General features: G+C 41.9%; 2 protein-coding genes across 2 annotated transcripts in view; one reads left to right on the top strand and one right to left on the bottom strand.

Moving 5' to 3' along the window:
• Positions 1-27,864, bottom strand: part of LOC310863866 (keratin, type II cytoskeletal 8-like) — a 442,956-nt gene that overhangs the window by 273,900 nt on the left and 141,192 nt on the right. The window lies entirely within an intron of this gene.
• On the top strand, positions 4,476-26,614 carry tgm2b (transglutaminase 2b). The gene is made up of 13 exons (XM_083770616.1): positions 4,476-4,551; positions 9,672-9,851; positions 11,595-11,813; positions 13,832-13,950; positions 14,913-15,041; positions 15,145-15,322; positions 15,451-15,586; positions 17,263-17,366; positions 18,052-18,291; positions 21,134-21,409; positions 22,520-22,680; positions 23,283-23,419; positions 26,109-26,614. Exons 1-13 carry the CDS (start codon positions 4,542-4,544, stop codon positions 26,257-26,259), a joined length of 2,040 nt encoding a protein of 679 aa, XP_083626742.1. The 5' UTR covers positions 4,476-4,541; the 3' UTR covers positions 26,260-26,614.

Genomic DNA, 27,864 nt, shown 5'->3' with positions numbered 1-27,864 from the left:
AGTGCAACAACACCAGATCTGCAGCATTCATCAGAAGACTACACATGTGCAGGGACACGTACAGATATTGGCTGATGTATGTTGGCTGATGTATTGTCTGGCTACATACAGTACGTGAGACTACTCATACTGTACCAACACGCATTACCATGCTGCTGATGTCACACAGCCACTCCTTTGTTGTTACATCTGTAGGCAAATGGCTGATAAACTGATCCAGGGTCAGAGTGCGAAAGATGTGCTGTGCTTAGTAAGTAAGGAAGTAAGTAAGTAAGTACATTTTATTTATAAAGCACCTTTCGAAACTATGTTACAAAGTGCTGTACAGTGCACAAAAAACAATAGAAAGCAAAACATTAAAATGATGTCAAGTAAAGTAAAAATGCCTTCTAGGAATCCTGATCATCAACAAATTCATCTCAATTTTGTTCATAGGACATACTTAACGCCCCGTAGATTGTGTGCTATGCGGATTTTAAATAATCACAACTGCACTTTCTGCACTTCAAACACCATAGGTACATTCTTTCATATGGTGTGGGAGTGTCCGAGTGTCCTCACATTTTGGAATTTGGTTGCTACTAACCTTTCGACTATTCTACAAGTTAACATCACACCCTCCCCATCTCTATTCTTATTAAATGATGTATCCCAGTTGCCATTAAATAACACCCGTATTCGTGTCTTCTTTGCTGGCGTAACGGCCGCAAAGAAGATGGTTGCTTCGCACTGGAAACCGCCTCATACATTGTCATTTCGCCAATGGGCTTTGACCTTTCTGGATATCATTTATCTAGAAATGTCTACAGCAAGATTGCATGGTGCAAAAGAGGAAAACATTGAGATTTGGTCTGGTATTGCAGATTTGGTTAAGGGCATGGTTTAATCATTATTATTATTATTATCATTATTTATTTATTTTTTGTTTCCATTGCACAGTAGTAGGAGGACATTTTGTGGCATCTTTGGTCTCGAGGGGGAGGGGTGGGTGGGATTGTTTGTTTTTGTGTTCCTTGCTTTTGCTGTTATGTGTTTTGTTTGCTTTAAGTCTTTCATGTTGTTAACGTGTCTTATTGTGATTTTTGTCTTAAAATAAAAAACATTTGATAACAAAAAAAAAGTAAAGTAAAAATGCATCATAAAATAAAGTGCTTACGAAAGAAATACGTCTTTAACAAGTTCTTAAAACCGTCGACAGCTCAAAGGGCAGGGCGTTCCACAACGTGGGAGCAACCACTGCAAATGCACGGTCCCCCTTAGTTTTACGTCAATTAATAGTTCAGAAGGCCTTTATCAGAGGACCTGAGAGATCTCATGTTTGGCTTTGCATACAGTAGTTCGGAGATGTAAAGTGGAAAACACCTTGCCATGCCCCAAAAATAATAATAAGCCAACACATTTAAGCATAATATATATTTTTAAATCGCATCAAGGTTTTGAAGATAACATTAAGATGTTATCTTTTTACATTAATTAATTTATATTAATGTTATATTATCAATCAAATCTTTCGTGTTTTGACAGTTATTTGGGGGCCCACTTGTAATATCCTCATGGCCCACTAGTGGGCCCCAGTCCACAGATTACCACTTCCATCTCGGATCAAAATTTTGTACTTTTACTCCACTACATTTATTTGAAAGCTTTAGTTACTAGTTACTTTGTAGATGATTGATTATTATTACAAAATATATACATTTGAAAATGGCAGATCTACAAGCTCACGATGCATCGTTTTGTGACGCATTGTGAGCTTCGGCTATTTCCAAGAGATACATTTGAAAACTTGAAATCTATGCTATGAGTAGGCCTACTTTTACTTTTGATACATTTTGAATTCCGGACTTGTAACAGAGTATTTCTACATTGAAGTATTGATACTTTTAGTAAAAATGTGAACGTACTTTTTCCATCACTGCTTGACAGTAACTTCAATATCATCCAGTCGTCCAGGACGGTGCCCACTCCTTACAGTCAATCAGGCCTGATTGAATTGTCAGTCGCCGGGCACACCTCTGGGTCATAATGGGACACCTTTCACCTTTTTAGGTGAAAGGGTCATCGCCTAATTTTTTTTATTTTTATTAATTTTTATCCCACGATTTTGTAACCCAGTTTTCTTTTCACCCAGTGCCAATTATCTAATGTAATCCTGGGCGCTACACTTCCTCTGCCAACCTGGGGGGGGCAGCGGACTGACCTCATGCCTCCTTCTATGCATGAGGAGTCCAAGCTGCTTCTTTTCACCGGACAGAGGGGAATTTCCCCGGCCGGACGTAGCGCATGGAAGGGACACGTTATTCCGACCAGTTCCTTTCCCCTCCATCAGGCGCCCCGGCTGGCCAGGGGGAGGTAGTTTTAGAGACCAGGATTACGGCATGTTTTTGTGAGGGTATCTACCCTAGGGGACACGGGGAGAACATGCAAACTCCACACAGAAAGGCCCTATCGCCAACCCCCGCCTCGGGTATGGGCACTGCAGATGACGCGGAGGAGGGAACACGCCGCCAGTGCCCACAGCATCCCCAGCGGGAATCGAACCCAGGACCTTCTAGCTGTGAGGCGACAGCACTACCAACTGTGCCACCGTGCCCCTGCATCGCCTACATTTTAGGCGATGACCCTTTCACCTAAAAAGGTGAAAGGTGTCTGACTGTCCCATTATGACCCAGAGGTTATCACATAAAAGTGGAGTATGCATGGACCTTTTAGGCCCTAAAAGGTCCATGCATACTCCACTTTTATGTGATAACCTCCTCACCTTTTAGGTGAAAGGGTGATCAACTAAAAGCCTGGGGCAGGCACACATACAGAGGCAGAGACAAACCACACATGCACATGTGTACACATTTTCCACAGAAGACAGTTCTAGCTCGTGGCCGATCTTCCTGTCAGATTCTAATCATGTCTTGTCTTGTCTGAAACCATAAATTCATTTGTCCACTTTTTGCCACCTTTTTTTCTGAAATGATCGACTATACTCTTTAAGTGCTGTTAAATTAAAATGCTTACTTTAAAAATACTAAAATTGCTCAAATACAACAACTCATGGTCATAAGTTCATAAAGCATAATATTTCCATGATGTACAATAAATATGTGGTTCATAATTGATTTCATATGAGGTTAAAAATGTAAACATGATGTGATGATAACTTTCTGAGGCAGAACAAAGTTCCCTGTCTGTCAGTAGCAACACTGGAGCATGATTGATTGACTGATTGATGCATGATTGCCTGGAATTGCACACAGGTGCGGTACAAACTTTGTAGGAAGCAGCACACACAGTTCAGTGTTACAAACGTTAAAGTAAGAAAGACATCTAAAGTCAATGACAGACGGTCAAAAGGACATACTAAAGACTATGAAACTCAAGATTTAAGAACCTTTTCCACGACAAGCGGCCAACGAGGTATTCTATATATTTTAGATTAGTCTCTTTGTTGTGTTGTTTTGAAGGACACGTTCACCTGCGCATCGCGCATTTCTACAGTACATGTTTTGTGTTTTCATGTGTTTGGTCAAAATATGTATTGTGATGCACTTTGTTGATTGTTTATGCGTTTAGTATTTTTGTGTGAACATACCGTTCTAACGGCATGAACGGAGGGATGAGAAGAACGCCTGAAATAAATGCCCGTTTGGAACCGACCTGTTGTGAGAAGAGCTACAACTCTGTTACTCAATCAACTTATTCAATTCAATTCAAACTTCAAAGGGCTTTATTGGCATGAGAAAATACGTTTACAATAATCAAAACAAAATGTATGTAGCCTACAATTGAAGGTCAGAATCTCCAATAAATCAATTTCTTCTATGTAGCATACCAAAGATCCCTCGATCCAGAATACACGCAATGATGGCATCGTGTGTTCCATTTTGATATCCTCACAGCAGCTCACGAAGGAATCTATAGCTGCTGCATGGCATGTGTTTGCACATTAATTGTTGTACTTTTTTTTTGTCATAAGTCATGTTTTCAAAATATCCGTGGGTGATTGTATTCTGTGGGAAGTATGTGTCTCTGATGTCTTGGTAGGCTACAGACAGTGGACAAATGAAATGTAGCTCAGTTTCCACTTCATTTTGTCTGCAGATCTGCCTATGACGGCCTTTCTCGATCACAAGACTGTGCCTACTGAGTCTGTACCTAGATTTGTCTTTGTTCTGGGTCGGTCACGGTGCTCAGGTTCTGTGTGTGTGTGTGTGTGTGTGTGTGTGTGTGTGTGTGTGTGTGTGTGTGTTTTGCTGGGCCATCAGCAGGGCTGGATGGGAATTAATCTTCTTTCTGGCATCAACATACTGTAACCAGAGTCATGACACACACACACACACACACACACACACACACTGTAGGCTACTTGTGGGAGGGGTGTTAGATCCTAGACACGCCCACAACCACTCATACAGTCGACCACTCAGGAGGAGTGAGTATATATTATGACTATGAGCCAGAGCTGAGTTACTGTCGTAACTGTAACGGCACAGTGAAATCCACTGCCTTCTGCCAATTTCTTTTAATCAAAGAACGCACGTCAGATCATGACTCAAGGTAAGATGTATAGCCTACTTGTGACTTGAAATGCTAGCTTTTATTGCTTGTCCCGATTTTGTCAATTATAGTAATATCCGTGCGTGCTTGCAGAACTACGTGTAGGCTACAAAACTGTCACGAGAAGAAATATGTAGCCTACGGGAAATGTAGGCCTATAGTTTAATTGATTTAGCAATTAGGCCTATGGGGCTGGATGGAATTGGAAATGGGACATTTCGAAAATATGAGTGTTTTACCTTAGTTTTCCATTTTGAACATGTAAAGTTTACAGTAAGCTGTTGAGTCGCATATTTGCAGCAAAGTGTGAACAATTAAGAAGGAATTATAAATAGCCCCGACTGCAAAAACACAACAATAAACATACATCTTTAGAGGTATTAATATATCATGATGACGTTCCCCCATTCAGGCTATTTTTGCGTTGTTCACTGTTCTTTAAATTCTGCATAACTGCTGAAAAAGCCCACTATTGTAGATCTGCATTCTGCACCCACCCACACCAGTGTTGAATTCAAAAAATGTTTCACCCTATGTTTTATTGAGAGATGCTTGTCCCACCGAGACCTTGGTCTTTTAATAGCATTTCAGAACAGCTGGAGGCATAGTAAGTTGTTAGAAGTAGACAGTCAACACACTAGCGACTAGCCAACCACTTCTCTAAACCCAAAATAATCTGTCCTTGACTGAAGACCCTTTGTCCCGCCCCGCACATGTAGGAAATGACTAATTATCAGAAGCACTTCAGTTATTGAAGTTTATTGAAGAGACATGAAGCTGTCCAGATAATGTCCAGTTTTAAATGTTTCTATATGTTTTTTAATATATATATATTTGGTATATAATTGACTTGCGTACAATAATTTAATATATAACGATACATGGCCAAAGCAACGTTGAGAACCCCTGACCCGGTCCACCCTGAAGGTTGGACCAGTTGTGGGTACATGCAAACATCCTTGGAAGACTGCTGAATGTGACTTCAACAGGACATGAATCAATGTCATCTGTTTACCATGTGCTTTTATGCTTAAAGTTATGTGAAAGCACCAGTATGTGGTTCTGTACTCCGCATGGAAGGAAAAACAAAATGCCTCATTTTAAACTGAGAGGTGGCGTTTATGACTACAGCATCATTCATTCACAGCAAAAATAGAAACAGAAGAGACTGTTGCTTTCTCGTGAATAGGTTTATTATGACTGAAAATAGGGTTATTTTCCCAGGATTTAAATTGTGTTTACTGTACCTAGTGACTGTCCACTAGTGACTTATTTAGTCTCATGGCTTCAGTCCATCTATGGTGTTGGGCAAGCTTGGTAGACTGGAAGAAAAGCATGAGTGGAGATGGCAAGTGTTGTGAAAACAACCGTCATAGCCTCACTGAGGGTGCTGTCGCCTAGAAGGTCCTGGGTTCGATTCCCGCTGGGGACGCGTGGGCACTGGGGGGCGTGTTCTCTCCTCCGCATCATCAGTGCCCATACCCGAGGCGGGATTGGCGAAAGGGCCTTTCTGTGTGGAGTTTGCATGTTCTCCCCGTGTCCCCTAGGGTAGTACAAAAAACATGCAGTAATCCTGGACTCTAAACTACCTCCCCCTGGCCAGCCAGGGCGCCTGATGGAGGGGAAAGGAACTGGTCAGAATAACGTGTTCCTTTCACGCGCTACGCAAACTCGCCCGTCAGGTGAAAAGAAGCAGCTTGGACTCCTCATGCATAGAAGGAAGCATGAGGACAGTCCGATGGGTTGCAAAATCGTGGGGGGAAAAATGGGTTGCAAAATCGTGGGAGGAAAATTATAAAAAACAAAACAAAAAAACTGAGGTATCTCATGTTGAAGCATTTACGCACACATGTTACTCATATACTGGAAGCGATTCAGTCCTTTGCAATGCTAGTGGTTTCACATTAGACCACAAGCTGCTAGGTGCTACAGGTACAGTATAATGAAAATGTGCTTTCTTTGATATCACATTTTGTCGCTGGATGACAGTACTGAGATTACTTGGGAACAACATTCTGACACTGCACTAGGAAGGATGGCATGCGTTGTTTGGCTTTGGTTATTAAAAAGTGTCACATCTGTTATCAACAGACCTCTGCATTCTTTAAGCCGTGGATCACTTCACTGAGCCCTGCATGCTGCTTTTAAAATAATGTTAGGTTACCCCTCATCAGCTTTATATTGAGACAGATTGGAATGCTGCCTCCCCATGTACCCGCCCATAGATGTGCCAATGGTTCACTCACCCAGAAGTACATTTAAAAACACCTTTTCTTGCTGGCAATAGACAAAAAATGCTGAATTCCCTAGATCCAACAATGAGGTAGTGAGCTTTGTCCAGATTGTGCCTCATTATTAGGCTGTCAAATAGTGTGTGTTTGAGTGTGCAGTGGAATCAGTGGATTGCTATAGTGTTCCTGGCTCATTCTCATTTTAAAGAACAAAGGAAATTTACAAAACAACATTAGAAACTGAAAATGCAACGGTTAGCTTGACTAGGCTTTTACTTGCTCTTGAAAAACATATGTTACATTGGCCACATGTTTGCAATTAAAACCAAGGTCAATGCCAGTAAAATATCTGAGCCATTCAGTTGTCTATTAACACAGTTCAGGTTTTGACTTGTTTGTTCACACTTGAATACTATCTCACTCTCATTTTCATGGCTTTTATTAACACTAGGCTTAATTAACAGAGTGATTGTCTCCTGTTCCGAGAAAGCAAGGTGAATATTGCCTCACCTACAGAAAACAGGAAGTCATGTTTTTTCTTTTTACTTTTGTCTTGAAGGGGCCTGATTTGCGCAATAGTATGACAATGACAATGACAGTATGACAATACAAATATTTTGAAAAGAAAAGAGAGAAAACAGGAAGTCATAGGGTCGGCTTTTCTTACTCACACAAAAATGACCATGGACACATGGGATCTGTATTAACTCATATAGGGTGTGACTATGGCTAAGTCATTCACACTGTTTGGATTTGTCTCTTTATGTGAACTAGCCAGTGTTAGTGCTACTTTAGAAGCCACATAAGACATACTATTAAAACATGCATACGTGTATAGCCTATTTAGATGGGTTTACAATGCTTAATCGTATCCATAAAAGTAAATGATAAACAAGTCAAACTAAATACATTTAGACGTGAGAGAAGTGGGGGGATGGCGCTCCGCTGCATCCCCCCCCCCCCCACACACACACACACTACACCCCTGGAAATAGCTTCCCCATATAAATGAGTGTGAGCTAAATTGACACAAGCGAGCCCTCATGGGTTTGTAGGATTTGTAATGGTTTTGAAGATCACAAAAACATGAACATTATGCAGGATTAAAAGGGCTTGTACTCCACCCAGGGACTGGTAAACTCATTTTAGAAATCTTTATCCCATTAAGACATCCTACTATAAATGCGCCACTTCTCTCTGTGTGTGTGTGTGTGTGTGTGTGTGTGTGTGTGTGTGTGTGTGTGTGTGTGTGTGTGTGTGTGTGTGTGTGTGTGTGTGTGTACGGTGTTGGAGATGTCACAGCCCCTGTAGTTGGCCTAATAGGGCCTGTGTGTATTACATTTCCTGTAGACCTACGTATGCATTTAGCTTCCCACAGGTTCTGAGTTGCAGATCAGGTGCATTGGGAGCACCTGGCCAGTGTTCCCAAGGTGCACTATAAATGGCTGGGTGTTGGCCACGCTCTAGCCTGAGCTAACGTGTTAGGTTTCTGGTCTAGAGGGGCGGGTCGCGGCTGAGATTTGCGCACGCCCTGATTGGATCTCATCGATCTGTCCGTCACCCCCGGCCCCTCCTCTCCCCCCTAGTGCAGCGCTACGTCACATCATTTGGAGCGACGCCCACCCGGAAGGGTTGACTCCCAATTTTAGACCAGAGCGGCCAATGCGTTCCTCCAGGCTTTACATTTTTGCACCAACAAAAATGAAAGCCTGGTACCGAGGCTAGCCACGCTCAGTCTCTCTCTCCTTCCATGAGAGCAGCAGCATCTTTGCACCATTCAACACCCCACACTACACCCACCACACATCCACTCAATTCAATTCAAAGGGCTTTATTGGCATGAGAAAACATACGTTTACATTGCCAAAGCATGAAGAACAATACAACAATACAGCAATACAATCAAAACGAAAATGATGTACATTTGAAGGTCAGAATCTTCAATAGATCAAATTCTATGTACCAAGGTCACTCTGTGCAGGTATATACACAATAATTAGTCTTTAGGGTGGTTGTGTTCCATTTGATATCCTTCTCCTATCACAGCAACTCACAAATCTTGCTGCTGTGTTTGCACATTGTTGTACTTCGCCCAGCAGATATGGGAGTTTTTTTGTCATTTGGTCATGTTTTCAAAATCTCTGTGTGTGGTTGTAATCTGTGGGAAGTATGTGTCTCTGATGTCTTGGTACAATGGACAGATGGTTAGGAAGTGTAGCACTCACTAACACTACTGATCTACTGATTTAACACACTCCACCTTAGAACTGTAGTATTGTTTGCTTGATTCATATGTTTGGTTATATTGTAAATAAATATTGGTTTGTGTACTTTTAAACAGCCGTGTGTCTTCCTCCTCTGTTATGGCCCAAGAGCCAGGTCATAACAGAGAGAGCTCTTGATAACAACAAAACAAATAGTGCAGTGAGACAATTTAGAATACCCTCATGGAGCACGCTATCTCTGCTTGTCCTGTAATTGGTGAAGTTTAAGAACGGACAAAAGTATTAAGGCTTAACATGTATTTAATTAAATTGCATAAAGTATTACAGATTGAATAATAGAATGAATATAAAATGAATTACATGAGATCTCATGGGCGTCAGAATTGTTGGTTAAGAAACTTAAGAGATCCAATTATTATACCCAGTTAATCATATTATTGTCGGAATCATTAATCTTAAATAAAAGCCAATTAGTTATTTATGGCATAATGTGATTAATACAATTTTACTATACAAGTCATTGAAATGTAAATGAAATTAAATATGTAAAAAACAAACTCCCCGAATACACATGTAGCTATAGCATACGACGACCTAGCATTAAAAAATACATACAAATTGAAATGATATTATTCCTCATCTTTACTTCTGTTCCTCATCTCAGCATTGGACATTTCTCACTGGAACCTGCAGTGTGAGTTCAATAACACAGACCATCGCACCCATCTCAACGGAGTGGATCGTCTGATTGTGAGGAGAGGCCAGCCATTCACAGTCAGCGTGTTCCTCCGCTCAGGATTCTATCAACCTGGAGACAGTTCTCTTCACTGCAGTGTGGAAACAGGTATTAGCAGTTCAACCCTGGCAAACTAACTATGCTGTGTGCCATTGAGTTCAGGGACATTTTATATTGTTGCTGTCGGGCAGAAACCTCCTATTTCCATATTCCATTTCCAACTTTTTGCGTTTGTTCGTAAATTAACGCCTGAAGTATAAAAAGTGGCAGATCTGCAAGCTTTTGCAAAAAGGTGCCGATGATACACAAATAATATACACAATTGTGTGTGTGTGTGTGTGTGTGTGTGTGTGTGCGTGTATGTGTGTGTGTGTGTGTGTGTGTGTGTCTCAGACATGCACACACACATGCTCACACATGCACAGACACGTGTGTGTGTGCGCGCGCACACACACACACACACACACACACACTGAAATACTAATTCAGAATATAGCTGCATCCATAATGAAAATAAATAAATGACAATCTTCCCAGTAATACAGTAATAACAGAGAAATGCATGACTTTATGGTCCAGGAATGAGGGGAAATCATTGTATAAGTGTTTGTCATTAAGGAAATCAGTGTCTCTATGGAAACGCCTTCTAGTACATATGTTTATTTTTCCTCCGGACTCATTGTGATTTTCAAGCTGATAGGGGAAATGTCTGTTAAGTTCTAGCTTTGTTTAAAAGCACTAGTACCGCAGTAGTCCGCAATATTGCTACTGGACTTTACACAATAAATTATTCTTTGGTGATTTATGTCTAGGTTTGTTATCAATTAATGTTCCTGTTATTCTCTTCTGTACTCTGTCCACACCTTTATTATCACCCAAAAGCACAAGAGCAAAGCGGGTGTTAATTGACCTCTCTGTTATTGTTGGAAGCTCTTGGTATTTCCTGTCAGGCCATTAGACCTTGCACAGACTGGAACAATGCTCTCAGGCCATTGGATCTTGTGTTTGAAAATATGCTGGAACAAGGTTGAAACTTTTTCTTCCCCACAGCTTATGTTTCATCATCTCATGTCAAGTTTGTTTAGACCACTGTCACTTACTGTAAAATGCAGCAGTTTAAACAGGAAGCATGCTGTGCAATGAAAGATAACCTTATCAACATGAATGTTCAAGTATTTTTTATAGACCTTTAAAACACACCCAATGTGGACAGTTCACAGGGAAACAGCCCACCCTTGATTTCATTGTATAGACTCAAAGGGACTCGTTCCTTGGACCAATGCCAAGTGGAGGCACAAAGCAACTAATGTTCATGTCATACTGTAACTGTACTAGTCCTCACATTTGAACTGAGGTCACTAAAGACTAAAGAGCTGCAATCATCTTTTACTGGGAAATGGTGTGCCGCCTGCGTGCATGAGGGGAGATTCCAGAGATGTTTGAACAAAATTACTGGAGAATTTGGTCTGGTGTGGGAATGTGTATATTTACAGTAACTTTCCATTTGCAATTTATCTTCACTGAGGATGATGTAATATCCTTCACTAAATGCCCTGGAGCGCGTCCAGCCTCGTAGCTCTAACTATATTAAAGGTATATTCAGTGATTTCACTCAAAAAACCTTAGGTTTCGTTTTTGGCTGTGGGACCCAGCCTTTCGTCCAATCAGGATAGAGAGTCAAAAACGAAACCTAAGGTTTTTTGACCCCCAGGGGTTAACTGGGGACAGGGAGGAACTCCTTATATGGCCAGCACACTCTATAGTAGGGAGGATTATCACAACAAAACAAAAAAATAAGTGATATTTGAATTAAGTGAAATCACTGAATATACCTTTAAACTCTACATGCAGGTCCTCACCCCTCTGACCAGTATGGGACCAGAGCCTCCTTTGATCTGTCTGCAAACATCAACACTTCTTGTTGGAGTTCCGCCGTCACCAGCCCCCCAGGCAACACGGTGGCCCTGTCCATCTGCTCTCCCCCAGACGCCCCCATCGGCCGCTACACCATGACTCTGGGGGGAGTCGGGCAGTTCGAATTCATCCTGCTCTTTAACCCCTGGTGTCAAGGTGAGTAAACAGACCATATGTCATGCTGTCATGTCTACATAGTTCTGTAAGCGATCTTACACTAAAGAAGGTTTACATGATTATATTTCATACGGGGACTCCTGAGGGATAAGAGAGAGGTTGCAAATGGCAGACACAGAAGCAAACAGACTGGTAGAATTACAGCTAAAGGATTATTGATGGGTGGATGAGTGAATCAGTGGGTCACTAGATATAAGCAATATATAAGAGTCTTCTATGGAGGTCCTGGGTTCGATTCCCGCTCGGGACGCTGTGGGTGCTGGCGGCGTGTTTCCTCCTCCGCGTCATCAGTGCCCATACCCGAAGGCGGGGTTGGCGAAAGGGCCTTTCTGTGTGGAGTTTGCATGTTCTCCCCGTGTCCCCTAGGGTAGGTACCCTCACAAAAACATGCAGTAATCCTGGTCACTAAACTGCCTCCCCCTGGCCAGCCGGGGCGCCTGATGGAGGGGAAAGGAACTGGTTGGAATAACGTGTTCCTTCCACGCGCTACGTCCAACCAGGGAAACTCCCCCCTGTCAGGTGTAAAGGAGCAACTTGGACACTCAGGCATGAAGGAAGCATGAGTTCAAGTCCGTTGCTCTCCCCTTGTCCCCCATATATGGGGACTAGGTTGGTCTCCCCTTGTCCCCCATATATGGGGACTAGGTTGGTGGAGGATGTGTAGAGCCCAGGATCACATTAGATAATTGACACAGGGGTGAAAAATGGGTTACAAAATCGTGGGATAAAAATATATATTAAAAAAAAAAAAAGAGTCTTCTATGGGACTCTCCATGTCCTACCACTGCATGACATGCAGCACATGTACAGCCTCTTGACTTTTGCTAAGGTAAAAAGAACGATTTTGCTACTCACCAATACAAAGACGGTTTTCTGATGAAGAAAGCCTACTTTCACTCTGAGCCCACCACATGTATAAAATGCACTTTTTGGCCAGAAGACCTCGCCCTTTAGGCGAGGTCGCATCCGCCTGGGTGACGGCAGACTTCTGGGTGGCCATATATGGTGGCGTGATGTGTCATGAGTGATGTCACAGTGATGTCACAAGGCGTGACCATATATGGAGGTGTGATGTGACGAGGCGTGACCATAATGGAGGCGTGGGGTGACTAACGGACGGATGGGAGATGCAGGTTTTCATAGTAAATGCGACCTACAGTCGCAATTAATGTCATGAAGAGCCTTTCTGTGGTTGTTTCACTTTCAAACATTTTAACATGTTTAGGGTCATTTTAACATCTACTCAGGCTTTTTTGCTTGTTTCAGAATTTAGATATTAATTTGATCAGACACGCCCCCTTCCTATATAAATCCATTGTAACTCCATTTTAACCATATTAGACTCATTTAAAAATGTCATTGGTTCTGGTGAAAGAAATGGTCCTAATCCGTTAGGGGGTCACTTGTTTTTATTTAGAATTTGGAGGAATTGGAGAAAAAAAATGTAAATGAATGAATAAAATAAAATGGGCTAAATACCAAAAAGTAATTGAACGAATACACGCATTAGAAGCACAACATCAGTAACCAGAACCAAGGATGTGTCTTTTCAATGAATCTAAAATGGTTAAAATGGCGTTTGAAGTTACAATAGGTTTATATACCGTATACTGTAGGAAGGGGGCATGTCTTATAAAATGGATATCAAGCAACTTAAAAACTGTCTGGGGAGCAGAGTAGGTGGATGTTAAAGTGACTCCAAACATGTTTGAAAGTGAAATATCCCTTTAACCCATTCTGAACGGGCACCCATTTTGGTGTCAGCATCTTGTTATGCTTTAGCTATTGAAAAATAGCAGATCTACAAGCTCATATCGAGCTTGTAGGTCTGCTATTTTTGAAAAAAAATCGAAAAACGACTGACATTTTTGGAATCTGATCTCAGGTCAGAATGGGTTCATCAGACCAGTGTGTGTCCCAGTGGAAACCTCGTATGAATCTGATCTCAGGTCAGAATAGGTTAAGTATTTCACACTATTGTCTCATCATGGCAACAGGGGACTGGGTATATATGGACAATGAAGACAACCTGAAGGAGTACATCCTGTCTCAGGATGGGATCATCTTTCGAGGCACTTACAAGCGGCCCATACAGACGGCATGGAACTTTGGCCAGGTACCAGTACCAACAGGCTGTTGACCTCACCTACATTCCAACAAGTCTTCAGAGATAAATGATGATCAGACAGGGTGGAGATTCCTAAAGCCCAACCCTGGGCCATTTGTCAAGTATGGCTGTGTGTTCCCTTACAACTCAAACATTGTAACAATTTAGTTAAAGGGACACTTCACCCTTTTTGCAAAAAAATATATGTTAATGACGTTTAGAAGCTTTAGAACACTTTCCTGGAGATCTTTATGTGTGTAATATGTGGTTTTAGATATTTTAGATTGTAGCAGTGAGCCTGTTGTCTCTGATGTCATGGACACTGGGCTCACTTCCTTCCTGGACTACATGTTGTCTCAGTAAGACAGCTCTCCCCCTATCCACAAGGAGGAGCAGTGCACCAAAGAATTATGGGAATTGTAGTCCAGGAAGGTAGTGAGACCAGAGACAACAGGCTCACTGCTACAATCTAAAATAACTAAAACCACATATTACACACATAAATACCCCCAGGAAAGTGATCTAAAGCTTCTAAACGTCATTAACATATATCTTTTTGCAAAAAGGGTGAAGTGTCCCTTTAAGGACTAAACAATGTTCCCTGAGAAACAACGATCAAAGCTCTCATTCAGAGCTTACAGTCGGCTATGCCATTCTGATAAAATGACATTCTGTACCTAATCACACAAATTAACTGATCGTAAGAGACAGCATGGATCAAAATGCCTTCTTTGATATCTGATCCAGTCCAGTTGGACTGTCATTACTGGTGCATTAGAAATGATTGATTATAACGTACCAGAAGGTCAAGTTTTTGCACCTGTTCACAGAGCAGAAGTAGCAGAAGTATAAGTATAACCTTTTATTGACTCTCAATTTTTTGTTATCACTTGAAAACAGAAGCTATTATACATTATGCTCAGTTCTGCAGATGATTAGCCTATTAATAAATGTTATTTCTGTCTTTGCAGTTTGAAACTGGGATCTTGGATGCCTGCCTGAGAATCCTAGACATGAACCCTAAATACCTGCGTAATCCTGGTAAAGACAGCTCAGGGAGGAGAAATCCAATCTACGTGTGCAGAGTGCTAAGTGCTATGGTGTGTCCTGATAAGGAGTTCCTTCAATTTCAACATGGATGCAAATACCCAAGTGTGAAAGTGTAAGTTTGATTTTTTTCATGTTTATTTATTTCTTCTTTAGGTGAATTGTAATGATGACAAAGGAGTCTTGCTCGGTAACTGGACAGATGACTATGATGGAGGTGTGAGCCCTCTGTCCTGGAAGGGGAGTGTTGAGATCCTCCAAAACTGGGACAGGAATGCCTGTCAGCCTGTCCGTTTTGGACAATGCTGGGTGTTTGCTGCAGTGGCTTGCTCAGGTACAGTTACAGTACAAAAGAACCCAATGGAACTTAAACAGATACAAAATATTGTCAGAATGACATTTCGAGCTATGTTTTGCTGATGTAGGTTATGGCATTTGTATTGTTTTGTTAAATCCTACTAGTTTCCAGGGCTCTTGGCATCCCCTGCAGAGTTACCACCAACTATCTGTCAGCCCATGACACCAATAACAACCTGGTGATTGAGCGATACATCGACGAGGATGGTCAGTCAACACGGGGATCTAGAGACATGGTCTGGTAAGAATTCTAAGTCTACTTTGTTTCACAATTGCGCTTGTTATGCGAAGATAACTGACTTTCTTGATACTTACTAACTTACTCCTCTTCGTCCCCAATAATAATAATAATAAAACTTTATTTGTATAGCACCTTTCATGACATGAAATGCAGCTCAAAGTGCTTTACAGAACAATGGAGAATAAAAGAAAAGCAAGGCAACGACAGTAATGCAATACAGTGAGGACATGAATAACAAAAACTAAAAAAAACAAAAAACTAAAAGATCAATTAAAAGCAATGTTGTAGAAGTGGGTCTTGAGCTGAGCTTTAAAAATGTCTACAGAGGCTGCCTGACGAAGGTACAGAGGGAGCTTGTTCCATGCCGACGGCCCGTAGAAGCAAAAAGCTGCTTCCCCGTATTTTTTAGTTGCCATTTTTTTAGGCAAAGCGAGCAGGCCAGCAGTGGAAGACCTTAGCGGGCGGTTTGGGACGTATTTAGGCAGGCAGTCATGTAGGTAGGAAGGTGCGAGACCATTGAGAGCTTTATAGACAAGTAAAATAATTTTAAAATCAATCCTAAAAACAACCGGAAGCCAATGGGACATAAGGCTTCAATGAGCGCTCTCCATTGCATCCGATCCCTAGCAGCATGTTGCGCCTCTCCCCAGGTCAGGTTCAAAGAAAAAAAGAAAAATATCCAAGAAGATAGTTTCTAGGAGACATATCCCTTGTTAACATCTTGTCAGCTGTTTACGCTACAGAAGGCTGCAGAAAGAGGAAGGGGCAAAGGTCAATTGTCACCACCAAGGTCAACCCATCATTTCTCTCTATCGGCTACCAGCAGTCATGTGGTGGTGTTTTCCTGCAGAAACACATTGTCTGTTTTTGGTAGATATAAATGTTTTTGGTCAACTAAAGCAAACAGTGAAAACACCAAAATACAAGGAGAGGCAACATTGTTCAAAATTATTTTAGTTTTAGTTTTGTATAATAACATGACCAAATCTGGGATTCCAGGTAGAGGCCTGAGCTGGACTGTTTTCCCACTGGATTTCTGTAGATTCCCGCCCGCTTATACAGCACAGTTTCATTCTGTGTAATTTAATTTATTTCAGACCGTCTACTCCCACCCGCAACAAAGTTTAAGTTCAGTCTACTCCTGCAGTATAAGGATTGGGGCCCAAATACATTACAATAGAAACACAGAATGAGACTGAGCGATGGCCATTATAGCATGACGGACACTCGGACAGTAACACAGTGGGCTGGGCTCAGTAGGTCATTCATAAATAGCTGCCTACCTATCAGTAACAACATCAATAGTTAGGTTCAACATTTTGTTCTTAATCTCTTGATTTAGTCAATAAAGTACATAGGGTTTATGTGGGCAATGGAGCTGCATGAGAATTTGGATCTCCATATGGAGCTGAAGCAGCTGGTATCTCCATCATGTGTGTCAGAGGAGGCATGTGGTTGTCTACAGTGTAGAGACACAGGAGGGTGTGTAGACCATCTATTCTACACCCTCCCCAAGCCAACAGTGGGTGTTGGCAGTGACGGGACACACATGGGTGGAATAAGGAATGATTAAATCGTGTAGAAAATGCGGAAGAATGTAAAATAATGATTCTATTATGAAATCAATAGTATAAGTCTGGGTTTTAGTCAGACGATATTCTGTATTCTGTCTTTAGGAACTATCACTGCTGGGTAGAGAGTTGGATGACCCGGCCTGACCTCAAATCAGATTTTGACGGCTGGCAGGCCTTTGATCCTACACCACAGGAGAAAAGTCAAGGTAACGTCACTGTGTATCCAAATTAAAGGACAACTTTAGTTTTTTTCAACCAAGGTTCATGTTTTAGGTTGTTATTAGAGAAACTTAAAAGGTGAGTGTTAATTTTCTTTCATTTGCTGCTTTCTTTCGTTTTAGGGATTTTAGCAGTTTTTGACAGGGGGGCGGGGGCATTCGAGCATGGGGCTAAATATGTATTTTTTTACAAAATATTATGGCGATATTGTTTTTTATTATTTACTATAGTCCTAATAAACTTACATCTGGCCACAGCAGATCACGGGATCTATTGAATGTGACAAAATGACATATTGAGCCTATACACACAGTATAAGCCTTCCCCCAGTAGGCTACCTTCACATTCAGTAGATCCTGTGATCTGCTGTGGCCAGATGTAATTTCCTGGGGTTTATTAGGACTATAGTAAATAATACAAAAATAAATCACCATAAAATGTTGTAAAAAAATACATATTTAGCCCCATGCTCGAATGCCTCCGCCCCCCTGTCAAAAAGAGCTAAAATCCCTAAAACGAAAGAAAGCACTCATCTTTTAGTCTCTCTAATAACAACCTAAAACATGAACCTTGGTTGAAAAAAACTAAAGTTGTCCTTTAAGTATGTTTTTCTTTTAGCACTGAGAGTTCCACCTCCATCTTTGACGTTGCATCTTGCTGTGCATACCTCAGGAGTGTACTGCTGTGGGCCCGTACCTCTCAAGGCCATCAAGGAGGGCGAGCTCCTGTTCAAATATGACGCGCCGTTCGTCTTCGCTGAAGTCAACGCTGACGTTCTCACCTTTATGAAGAAGAAAGATGGAAGCACTGAAAAGGTCACCAGCTCCGTGACGGTGGGCCGAAAGATCAGCACAAAGAGTGTTGGCAGTGATGCCAGGGAAGACATTACTCACCTCTACAAGTACCCTGAAGGTAGGCAGCACTGCCACAGTCTAGTATACAGCAAATAACAACACATAACCCCCCGGTTGAATGTCACTTTGATAAATGACATGTTTACCAGTGTTTATTAGGACGGGTCAGATAAGTGCCGTACATGCTTTATGAGGAGGCAGTCCTGCAAACAGTCTATGAAGAGATGTTAAGCAAGACACAGAACACTGTCCATGTATGTACAGTATGTATGTATGTATGTACGTACATACATGTGTGTGTGTGTGTGTGTGTGTGTGTGTGTGTGTGTGTGTGTGTGTGTGTGTGTGTGTGTGTGTGTGTGTGTGTGTGTGTGTGTGTGTGTGTGTGGGTGTGGGTGTGGGTGTGTGGGTGTGTGTGTGTGTGTGAGGGTGTGTGTGTGTGTGTGTGTGTGTGTGTGTGTAAGCGCACGCACAGCCGCGGACAGACGAAGCTGACGTCATTCCGGCTTTTTAGACAGCTGGTGGATGGAAAAGAAGCTCCACCTCCGCGGCTGACTGACACGACGGACAGATTCCCGGAAACGCTCTCCTCCTAGAGCAGAACAAATATAAACAAGGCAGAACCAAGACATAGGGCTATAAAAGAATCAGGTCAAAGGTACATGGGAGAAATATTTACGGAATAAATCAGTCTTTAGGATTCTCTTAAAACAGTCAACTGATTCAGCATTTTTCAATGCCAGAGGCAAGGCATTCCATAGGGTAGGAGCTACCACAGCGAAAGCCCGGTCCCCCTTGTATATATCAGTATATACAGTACGCCAGTAATATGCCTTATAAGGCGATAAAGCGACCGCTAGGGCTGAGACACTCAATTTACACAATTTAGGCATTTAGCAGACACTCTTAATCCAGAGCGATTTACATTAAGCAAGAACAAAAAAGCATGGGAATACATCACATTTATCATGAAACATGCGTAAGCTAAGAAAGTAACAGTGGAATATCTATATAATGAAACTATACATATAAACTATCAGTTGGAGAGTCTTAAGTGCACATGCTGGTAGGCCAGTAAGGAGGGAGTTACAATAGTCGAGTTTTGACAAGACTGTTGTCTGGATTAGGAGCTGGGCTGATTCCTGGGTGAGGAACGGTCTAATTCGTCGTATGTTATAGAGTGTGAACCTACAGGATCGAGTGACAGCTGTGAAGTGAGTGTTGAACGAGAGCTGACTGTCCAGGACAACACCAAGATTCCTGGCTGTTGGGACAGACGTTACCAGGGCGTTGTCTACGGAAATAGTTAGCTCCCGCATAGGGCAGGATTTAGCTGGGAAGAAGAGAAGCTCAGTCTTGTCTGGGTTCCGCTTGAGGTGGTTGGAGGACATCGATCCACTGTGAGATGTCAGCCAGGCATGCGATGATGCGCCCTTCCACCTGAGTGGCAGAGGGGGGGGAAGGATAGAAACAGTTGTGTCCCATTTACAAGACACCCCTGTAAATGGGATAGTCCATTTACAGTCATTATCTCCAGCTGGGTATAAAAGGCTGCCATTTTGCCAGTGAACTGAAGTCTGTATTTATGCCAGTTGGTAGTGCGCCTTTGGTGAATAAACATACCATTGGTTAACCTTTACCAATGCCTCTGTACTGTTTCTCCAGCCACTAACACGGTCATTCCTACAGTCCGAAAAACAACAACCCACCTCAAACCCTAACCTAACCATAAACGCAAGCACGGGAGCAGGCGCTAGTCCGAGATGCGTCCGCATGTCGGACTAATGCTCCGTTGGATTTACACGCGGTCCCCCCGTTTATGAATAGCACAACCACAATAGCGCTCCACTGTTGTACCCTTTGTGGAGCTGACACTTTGTGGAGTGGGCGGTGGCAGTGTGTAGTGGCAAAACACGTGTGTTGTGTGTGGCGTGTGCCCCGTGTGTTGTGTGTGTGTGCAGCAGCAGCATTACATGAAGAGTGTGACGGATGCAAGCATTACATGCTTCCTGCATTACATGCTTCCTGCGTGACATGCTTCCTGCGTTACATGCTTCCTGCACGTTTAATTGCGACCTGGCGGTCGCAATTACAATAGTGCAAAAGTTCACCTCCATTCCATCTGCTAGATTTTCTTTGGCTTGCAGAACTCTTTCAGATACAGCCATTAAACATATAAGGAGATCTTTGTTTAGTCCTGTGCTACTGATAAAACACTTTGTCATATTTTAACCACGTCTCCATATCGGTCCGGTATTCACTATACGATGTTTACTTGACCCTATATCTCAGAGGTGGGCTGTGAGTGTGACTGGTTCCAAAATGACGTCATTCTGCAAAGATTTCAAGCTAATGGAATACAGGCTTTATCTTCCTGGAACATTACTACACTAGTAGCTACGGTTGTCTCAAATCTATGTTGGAGCTACTCCACAGCCAAAGGGGGTGCAGACGTTGGTTAGACAAACTAACAGTCCGACAGGCCGACAACACCGTCGCTCCCGACATGCGTGGCCGGTTACAACAAACCCGAGGCAGGTTCAAAATAATCTGTGGCAGGTTCAAAATAATCTGTGGCCGGTTCAAACTAATCTGTGGCAGGTTCAAACTAACCCGAGGCTTGCGGCATGCGTGGCAGGTTAAAACTAACCCGTGGCTTCCTGTAATGTTTGGTGTAGAGTTGGGTTTTGGGTGTCGGACTAATGTCTGTCGAACTGTTAGTACGTCGGCCCAAACACATGCACCACAGCCCAACACAGTGCGGCTAGCTAGCCAGAAATGAATGATAGAGGGAGGTGTTACTTTATGTAAAAAAAAATATTAAAACAGTAGCTCCATTCTAATGTGATTGTATGATAACAAATGGTCTCATTCATTTATGTCTCATGGTTATCTGTCAGGCTCTGCTGAAGAGAGGGAGGCATTCGAGAAGGCCAACCACCAAAACAAGCTTCTTCAGCAGCAGGAGAACCAAGGCCTACACCTCACCATCAAGGTTACTTCTGACATGAGGAAAGGCTGTGACTTTGACGTGTTTGCTGTGGTTACCAATAACACATCAAGTGATACAAAGTGCCGCTTGAAGTTTGGGTCCCGAGGAGTCTCCTACAATGGAACTCTGGGCAAGAACTGTGGCTTCAAAGACCTGCTAAATGTTGAGCTGTCACCAGGAGGAGGTTGGTCTGCTCTGTGTGTGTGTGTGTGTGTGTGTGTGTGTGTGTGTGTAACCCTAGTTTGCATCACACCACAGGGCTTGTTACAGAAACCATGTCACACATTATTGCATGGCTGCTATGCCTATAAAGGGCTTTACATACTGTAGCATGACAGCATAGTTGATCAAAGGACATAATTATGCAAACATTTCCCAACGTCGGTGAGAATGCACAAACATTCCTGAATCCTGTGTGAAAGCTTCCATGTTTCATCCCTGTACTGATAATCCAGGAATCTTTGCACATCAACTCTGTTAATTCACCAGATGGTGTTGGTGTCAATGAATGAGGTCTCCAAATCAGAACTATTATCATTAAACTGGTGTGCACCTTTGACTCTAGCTTAGAGGAAGCTTTTATGACTATAATGTCATTAAATACCAGCTGCTCCATTGTAAGTGGATGTGCTTGCTCCTGTACTGTGTCTTGGTGGGGGTGGGGTTCTAGATTGAGGGCAGCAATGACGATTGCTGCCGACATGATAAATAAAAAATAAAAGATAAATAAAATTGTAAAAAAAAGAAAGAAGAAAAAAAAATCTCCTCCATACCTACACAGACCTGCTTTATATCGACTTGCAATATACTTGAGTTTATCTTTGGCAGCCTAGGATATATGTCTATATGTCTATAGGTTGGTAGGAAGAAGCTTCCTAAGCATCTAAATGGCTTGCAAAAGCATTGGTAACGCCATTACTTGTTTTGGGGTGTTTTTCATCATCTCTTATGTGGACATAAATTAATTATTTGTGTGTGTGTGTGTGTGTGTGTGTGTGTGTGTGTGTGTGTGTGTGTGTGTGTGTGTGTGTGTGTGTGTGTGTGTGTGTGTGTGTGTGTGTGTGTGTGTGTGTGTGTGTGTGTGTGTGTGTGTGTGTGTGTGTGTGTGTGTGTGTGTGTGTGTGTGTGTGACTTGACTTCACACGTGTGCATGCTTGTGTTTGTGTAAGTAAGTGCAGTATGGTACACAGTATGTCTCACAGTAATACATGTATGTACATACAGGCTTTATATGTTCGCACCTTTCAGTCTGGGTGTTATAAACTCTACTTAACCCATGTTAACCTTGTTGCAGAGAGGCGTGTTCCACTAAGGCTGAACTATGAGAAGTATTGTGATGCCCTCACTGAGGACAACCTGATCCGCCTGGCAGCGCTGCTTATTGACTCTACTACGGGAGAGGCCACGCTGGCTCTGAGGAATATTGTCCTGGATAACCCCGAAATTAAAGTCAGGGTGAGTATAGACTCTGCCTGCGAGGCATGGACACATGTTGAAAGGAGAGGCGGATGTAAAACAAACCCAGACGGTTCATCTTGCAATTGTGGGGGATATAGGATGATCTCATCTGGCCATTATTATTGAGGAGAATGAATAAGGCCCATTGTTTTTATTGCACTCAATGTTTCATTCAATGAAACGTCAGGACATTTCCCAAATTCCTGACGAAGATCTGTTGATTGAAATGTTGAGCTCAATAAAAACAGTGGATCTTATTCAAGAAGAACTGTTGATTGAAATGTTGAGCGCAATAAAAACAATGGATCTTATTCAAGAAGATCTCTTGATTGAAATGTTGAGCGCAATAAAAACAATGGAACTTATTCAACCAGTGATCAGATTATATTTTTCTTTATGATGAACTGTTTTTTTTCCTGTAACTGGTCACTCAGGTCGATATGTGTGCAGCTTTTCATGAGCTTTTCCTGATATACTGTATAGCAGCATCGGTTAAAGTTAGACACATAAAGCCCTGTATAGTACTGTATTTGTTGTACAAGCTCACAATTTGTCTCATTGTGACAACTAACATTTTGAGTGTGTTTACGGTTTTGTAGATTCTAGGGGAACCAAAGCAGAACCGAAAGCTGGCAGCTGAACTCACTCTGCAGAACCCTCTGCCAAAACCTTTGGAGAACTGTTGCTTCAGCATCGAAGGGGCCAACCTCACGGGAGGACATGTGATCACTGAGAGGTATGTCGCTTCGCTATCCAACTATCAGGACCTGGACAAATGAGTCGGATCTGGCCCAGAATATCACCTGGTTTCAACCAACATAAATTCTGCCCACTGAGACTGGATGAATCAGAGAGAGTCCGATCGAGGCCAGATCAACTTAAAGATGGCGTGCCGCGATTCTTTTCCACCCTAAAACATGATCATCAGGTCTTATATATATAAGGAGGTATAATATTTTCAAAAAAGTGTACAGTACTTGTTAAAATGTTGTTTTTATGTGGACACGCCCACCAGTTCATTAAGTATGCCTGGTTTGCCTGGTGGGTGGTGATGGGTGGTGATCCACCTGAACTGAAGCCGCACCCACAGCTGTAGTTGCATGATAAAAGGGGAGGGGCTGATAGTGTGATGTCACTATATTACTGTTTATTTCATTGGCCCGTTTGACTGTCAAGGGTTCAGCCTCCAGGAAGAAACCCTAAATACAAAGTTAAAACACCACTGCACATAAAAACGACTCCAGGATGTCTAGTGAAGTACTGTCACCTCATAGACACATGAAAAACTGGAAAAATACAAAAAAATGTGGCACTCCATCTTTAAGTCATAATTCATAACTAGTCAGATCTGGCTCAGAATAAGCTATATTATTTAACCCATTCTGACCGGGCACCCATTTTGGTGTTGGTATCATGTTATGCTTTAGCTATTGAAAAATAGCAGATCTACAAGCTCATATCGCGCCACCGAGTGGCGCGATACGAGCTTGTAGGTCTGCTATTTTTGAAAGAATCGAAGAACGACTGACATTTCTACAATCTGATCTCAGGTCAGAATGGGTTAATCAGACCAGTGTGTGTCCGGTGGAAACCTCGTATGAATCTGATCTCAGGTCAGAATGGGTTAAACTGGTGAAGACGTCCTGTAAATGACGTAGATCATCCCCATATGGGCTGTGATCTGGCCTAGCTATAGTCCTGAACGTCCCCGGAGGACGTCGTCATAACGTCATCATGACATCATTTGGCTTGCTGAGAAGATAGACATGACGTGATAATGGTTTACTGATCCAGGGTTCAGGTGTTATAGCAGCAACATGCTGTAAGAGTAACTAACACACATGAACAGAGTAAAAGTGTGTTCAAACCAGCAGCGAAAATATCTTTATGGTCGCCTACATTTGCATAATTTTGATGATGACTTTGACTTGACTTGACTTGAGCTGGTCAGATAATGATGCTGTCAGATAATGATGTGTCTGACGGCACTGGTCAGATAATGATTTAGTCAAAATGTGTTTGCTTATGGCGCTTGGGTGGTGCAGTGGTACAGTAGCTGCCCACTGTTCGAAACCAACATGGTGCATCCGACTTTGTCTAGCGTCTATACGAACACAGTGATATTAGTCACCGCACATATTCCTACTGGCTGGGGCGGTACCTGTCAGCAGGGAGGAGTAGGACGAAGGCCCTACATCCTCCCGGTGGGGGCCAGTAGGATACAACAGAAATATGTGGAGGAATCAATTGCCAACTCTTATCCGTCATCCTTAAAAGACATGTGTACACCATATTAGACCATGTGCAATGTGCCGGAGCCAGCTAGTATTCTGAAAGGGCATAGCCAAGAAAAGCAGGACTCACTGATACCAAAGAACAGAACAGAAAGTGTACTGTAGGTCTTACATTCTCTATTGGTTGTTGATCCTGATGGCTACTAGCACAAAGGACTGACCAAGTCGCTTGGTAGTGTGGAGATGAGGAATTTAGTCTGTGGCTGAATGTGCTCCTTATCCCAGTTCACTCTGTCTGGGAGGGGTTCTGAAGGATAGTGGCCAGCTTCCTCTGCCAGTAGCAGCTGTACTGCATTTTTCCTTTTATTTACTATATGAATTCCTTCCGTATTGAAAGTATTGAGTTTAGGATAAAGCCTAAATAAATTGTCAACACTTATTATAAAATAAGTATAGCACTTGCCTTGGCAAGCCAGCACACTACAGTAAATCTGTCATGGTTATAAAAGTTAACTGGGCTTCCATAACAGTCATCACCATTAGATTTGTGAAGTAGCTGAAGGTTTTATCAGGCCAAACATGTTATTTAATATTAAGAGAAAAGTAAGCACTCTGCAAAATGAAATGTCTAAAATGTTCTGCTTGGTGATTTGTTGGCCTGGCCTGCATGATGCTTTATGTAATGCAGCCGAGACAAAATCTCAAGGGCATGGAAACTAAAAAACATCTTTAAAAAAGCTGAGGTTTGGACTTAAAGTATTGGTTGAAGTAACTAATGGTGGCTTGTTATTTAACAATGCAGATTGTCCCTCTGCAGCGTGACAATCTGCATTGTTAAATAACAAGGCGCCAAGATGTAATTTAAAACAAATGTCTCTCCAATTTCATGGCAGTAGCAAGTGAGGAGATACTTTGATCTGCTGGAATGACCAATCCAGGGATTGCCATGAAAGCGGATTCACTTCATACTATATATCTCTGGCTGAAAAAACCCATCCTCTCCCTTCTACTCTGCACTGGAGTCTCTGGTACTCTGGTGCAGAATGTTTATACTACTGGAGCCTGATCTCCATAAATAGTCATAACTGCCATCGACACATAATTAAACAGTAATTGATTGTATAAACATTTGGAGAGTACGATAACCTTTTTAAAGTGTGTGTGTATCACTACTTAAATGTTTACCTTCAGGCTGGCTTCAACGGTGGGACCGGGAGAAGAGGCCAAGGTCAAAATCTACTTCACACCCACCCACTCAGGTGTCAGAAAACTTGTGGTGGATTTTGATAGCAACAACCTGTGCCATGTCCAAGGCTACAGAAACGTCATTATTGGCAAGTAGTATATCACCAACATTACACTTGCATTCACATTATGTTTAATAGCAGTTGCAATGATGATGAATCCTCATTATAGTTGGTGCTGACCGATTATGTTTATATTTAAAGTGAATGAAACATAGAATCTTGTTTAGAATCTTAGTATTATCAGAGACAGAAGTTCCAATGACAATGTGACCTGAGCAGTTCACGTGGTTCAAAGGCTGTTCAAAGGTTAACCAATATGCATGCAATGCTTTAAGACCTATTTGATAAAGTTGTTGTTCTTTGAATGAATTAATATTAAAGTACTATGTCCTATTTTTATACTTTGTAAAAGCCATAATAAAAAATAAAATAAAACATTTAACTACTACACTCTATTAACTATAGTACTGTTTTTATGTGGCATTTACATTCTGGAATTATCTGAGCATTGGATACAAGCTTCCATTTGTTTACATATAACCTTTGTCAACAGTACTGTCTTTATCAGTCTTATACTGAAAGCATTAGACTACATGCATGTGCATACTGTATGTATACTGTATTATGTATGTATACTGACTTATGTCCATACAATGGAGATGAATAACCAGGTTAGCTTTTGGCCTTCATATCGCTATGTGCTATAGCCAATTTTTGAAACCACGAGTGAATGAGGTCATATGGGAGTGAGCTGATAGATTCTCTATTTATTGTTGGAATTTGAATGAGAAAACACTTGTCAGAGTATGAAGAATTTGTGAACACAGGAGGGAATATTTGTATTTTTTATTATTCTCAGTATGAGACAATATACTTGTATTGCTGCAACAGAACCAATTCTATTCTTCTGTTTGGGTATTGGAAATATTGCTCTCCTGAAGGAAAAAGAATGTTCATTTCTATTCCACATCTAAGCTTCGTGCTCCCTGAAGTTTCATGGACTTATGACTAATGACTAGAATAATATTGTCTTTACTAATACTGTATCATAGGCTTATAAATACCCTACTTGTGTTTCTTGAGGTTAACCCATTCTGACCTGAGATCAGATTCTAAAAATGTCAGTCGCTCTTCGATTTTTCAAAAATAGCAGACCTACAAGCTCGTATCGCGCCACTCGGTGGCGCGATATGAGCTTGTAGATCTGCCATTTTTAAATAGCTAAAGCATAACATGATGTTAACACCAAAATGGGTGCCCGGTCAGAATGGGTTAATCACAATCCCCATAGATTCCACCCTCTGCCAAAATACAAAATAGAGTATGGAATATCTCCATTTAACATGATTGTGTCGAGGGAAAATAATGCTAATGAAAGATAACTACCTCACATTTAAAGAGAATAACACCTTATTACTAAAGTATTACTCTAGAAAAAACAAGCCTTAGTGCAGTTGCATGTATGCCTCTTCCTTGTCGCCCTCTGCTGGTCTAAAGCAGCAATTGTCGCACGGTGTATGTTAGACGAATAACATGTAGTTCATTACATGTGCTGAGCAGTAGCTGGCAGCAATACGTCACTGTACACAATGTCCTCCACTGAAGAGCCGGGCTAGAGTCCTGTAGCCATACATGTAATACTAATACTGTTTGGCAGTGCTTTGACCATTTAGGAGCGTGCCAATACAGCATGACGATTA

Source organism: Protomyctophum parallelum (assembly GCF_964188405.1).
Source record: "Protomyctophum parallelum genome assembly, chromosome: 8".
NCBI classification, from domain to species: Eukaryota; Metazoa; Chordata; class Actinopteri; order Myctophiformes; family Myctophidae; genus Protomyctophum; species Protomyctophum parallelum.
The sequence above is the reverse complement of the archived record's forward strand: the minus strand, read 5'-3'. Positions and strand labels throughout refer to the sequence as shown.

What these genes read in the sequence shown, in the direction of transcription:
- tgm2b (XM_083770616.1), top strand. An exon ending in TCACTGCAGTGTGGAAACAG is followed by an intron (nt 9,852 to 11,594) that starts GTATTAGCAGTT and finishes CTCTACATGCAG; the next exon opens with GTCCTCACCCCTCTGACCAG. An exon ending in GGACATGTGATCACTGAGAG is followed by an intron (nt 23,420 to 26,108) that starts GTATGTCGCTTC and finishes GTTTACCTTCAG; the next exon opens with GCTGGCTTCAACGGTGGGAC.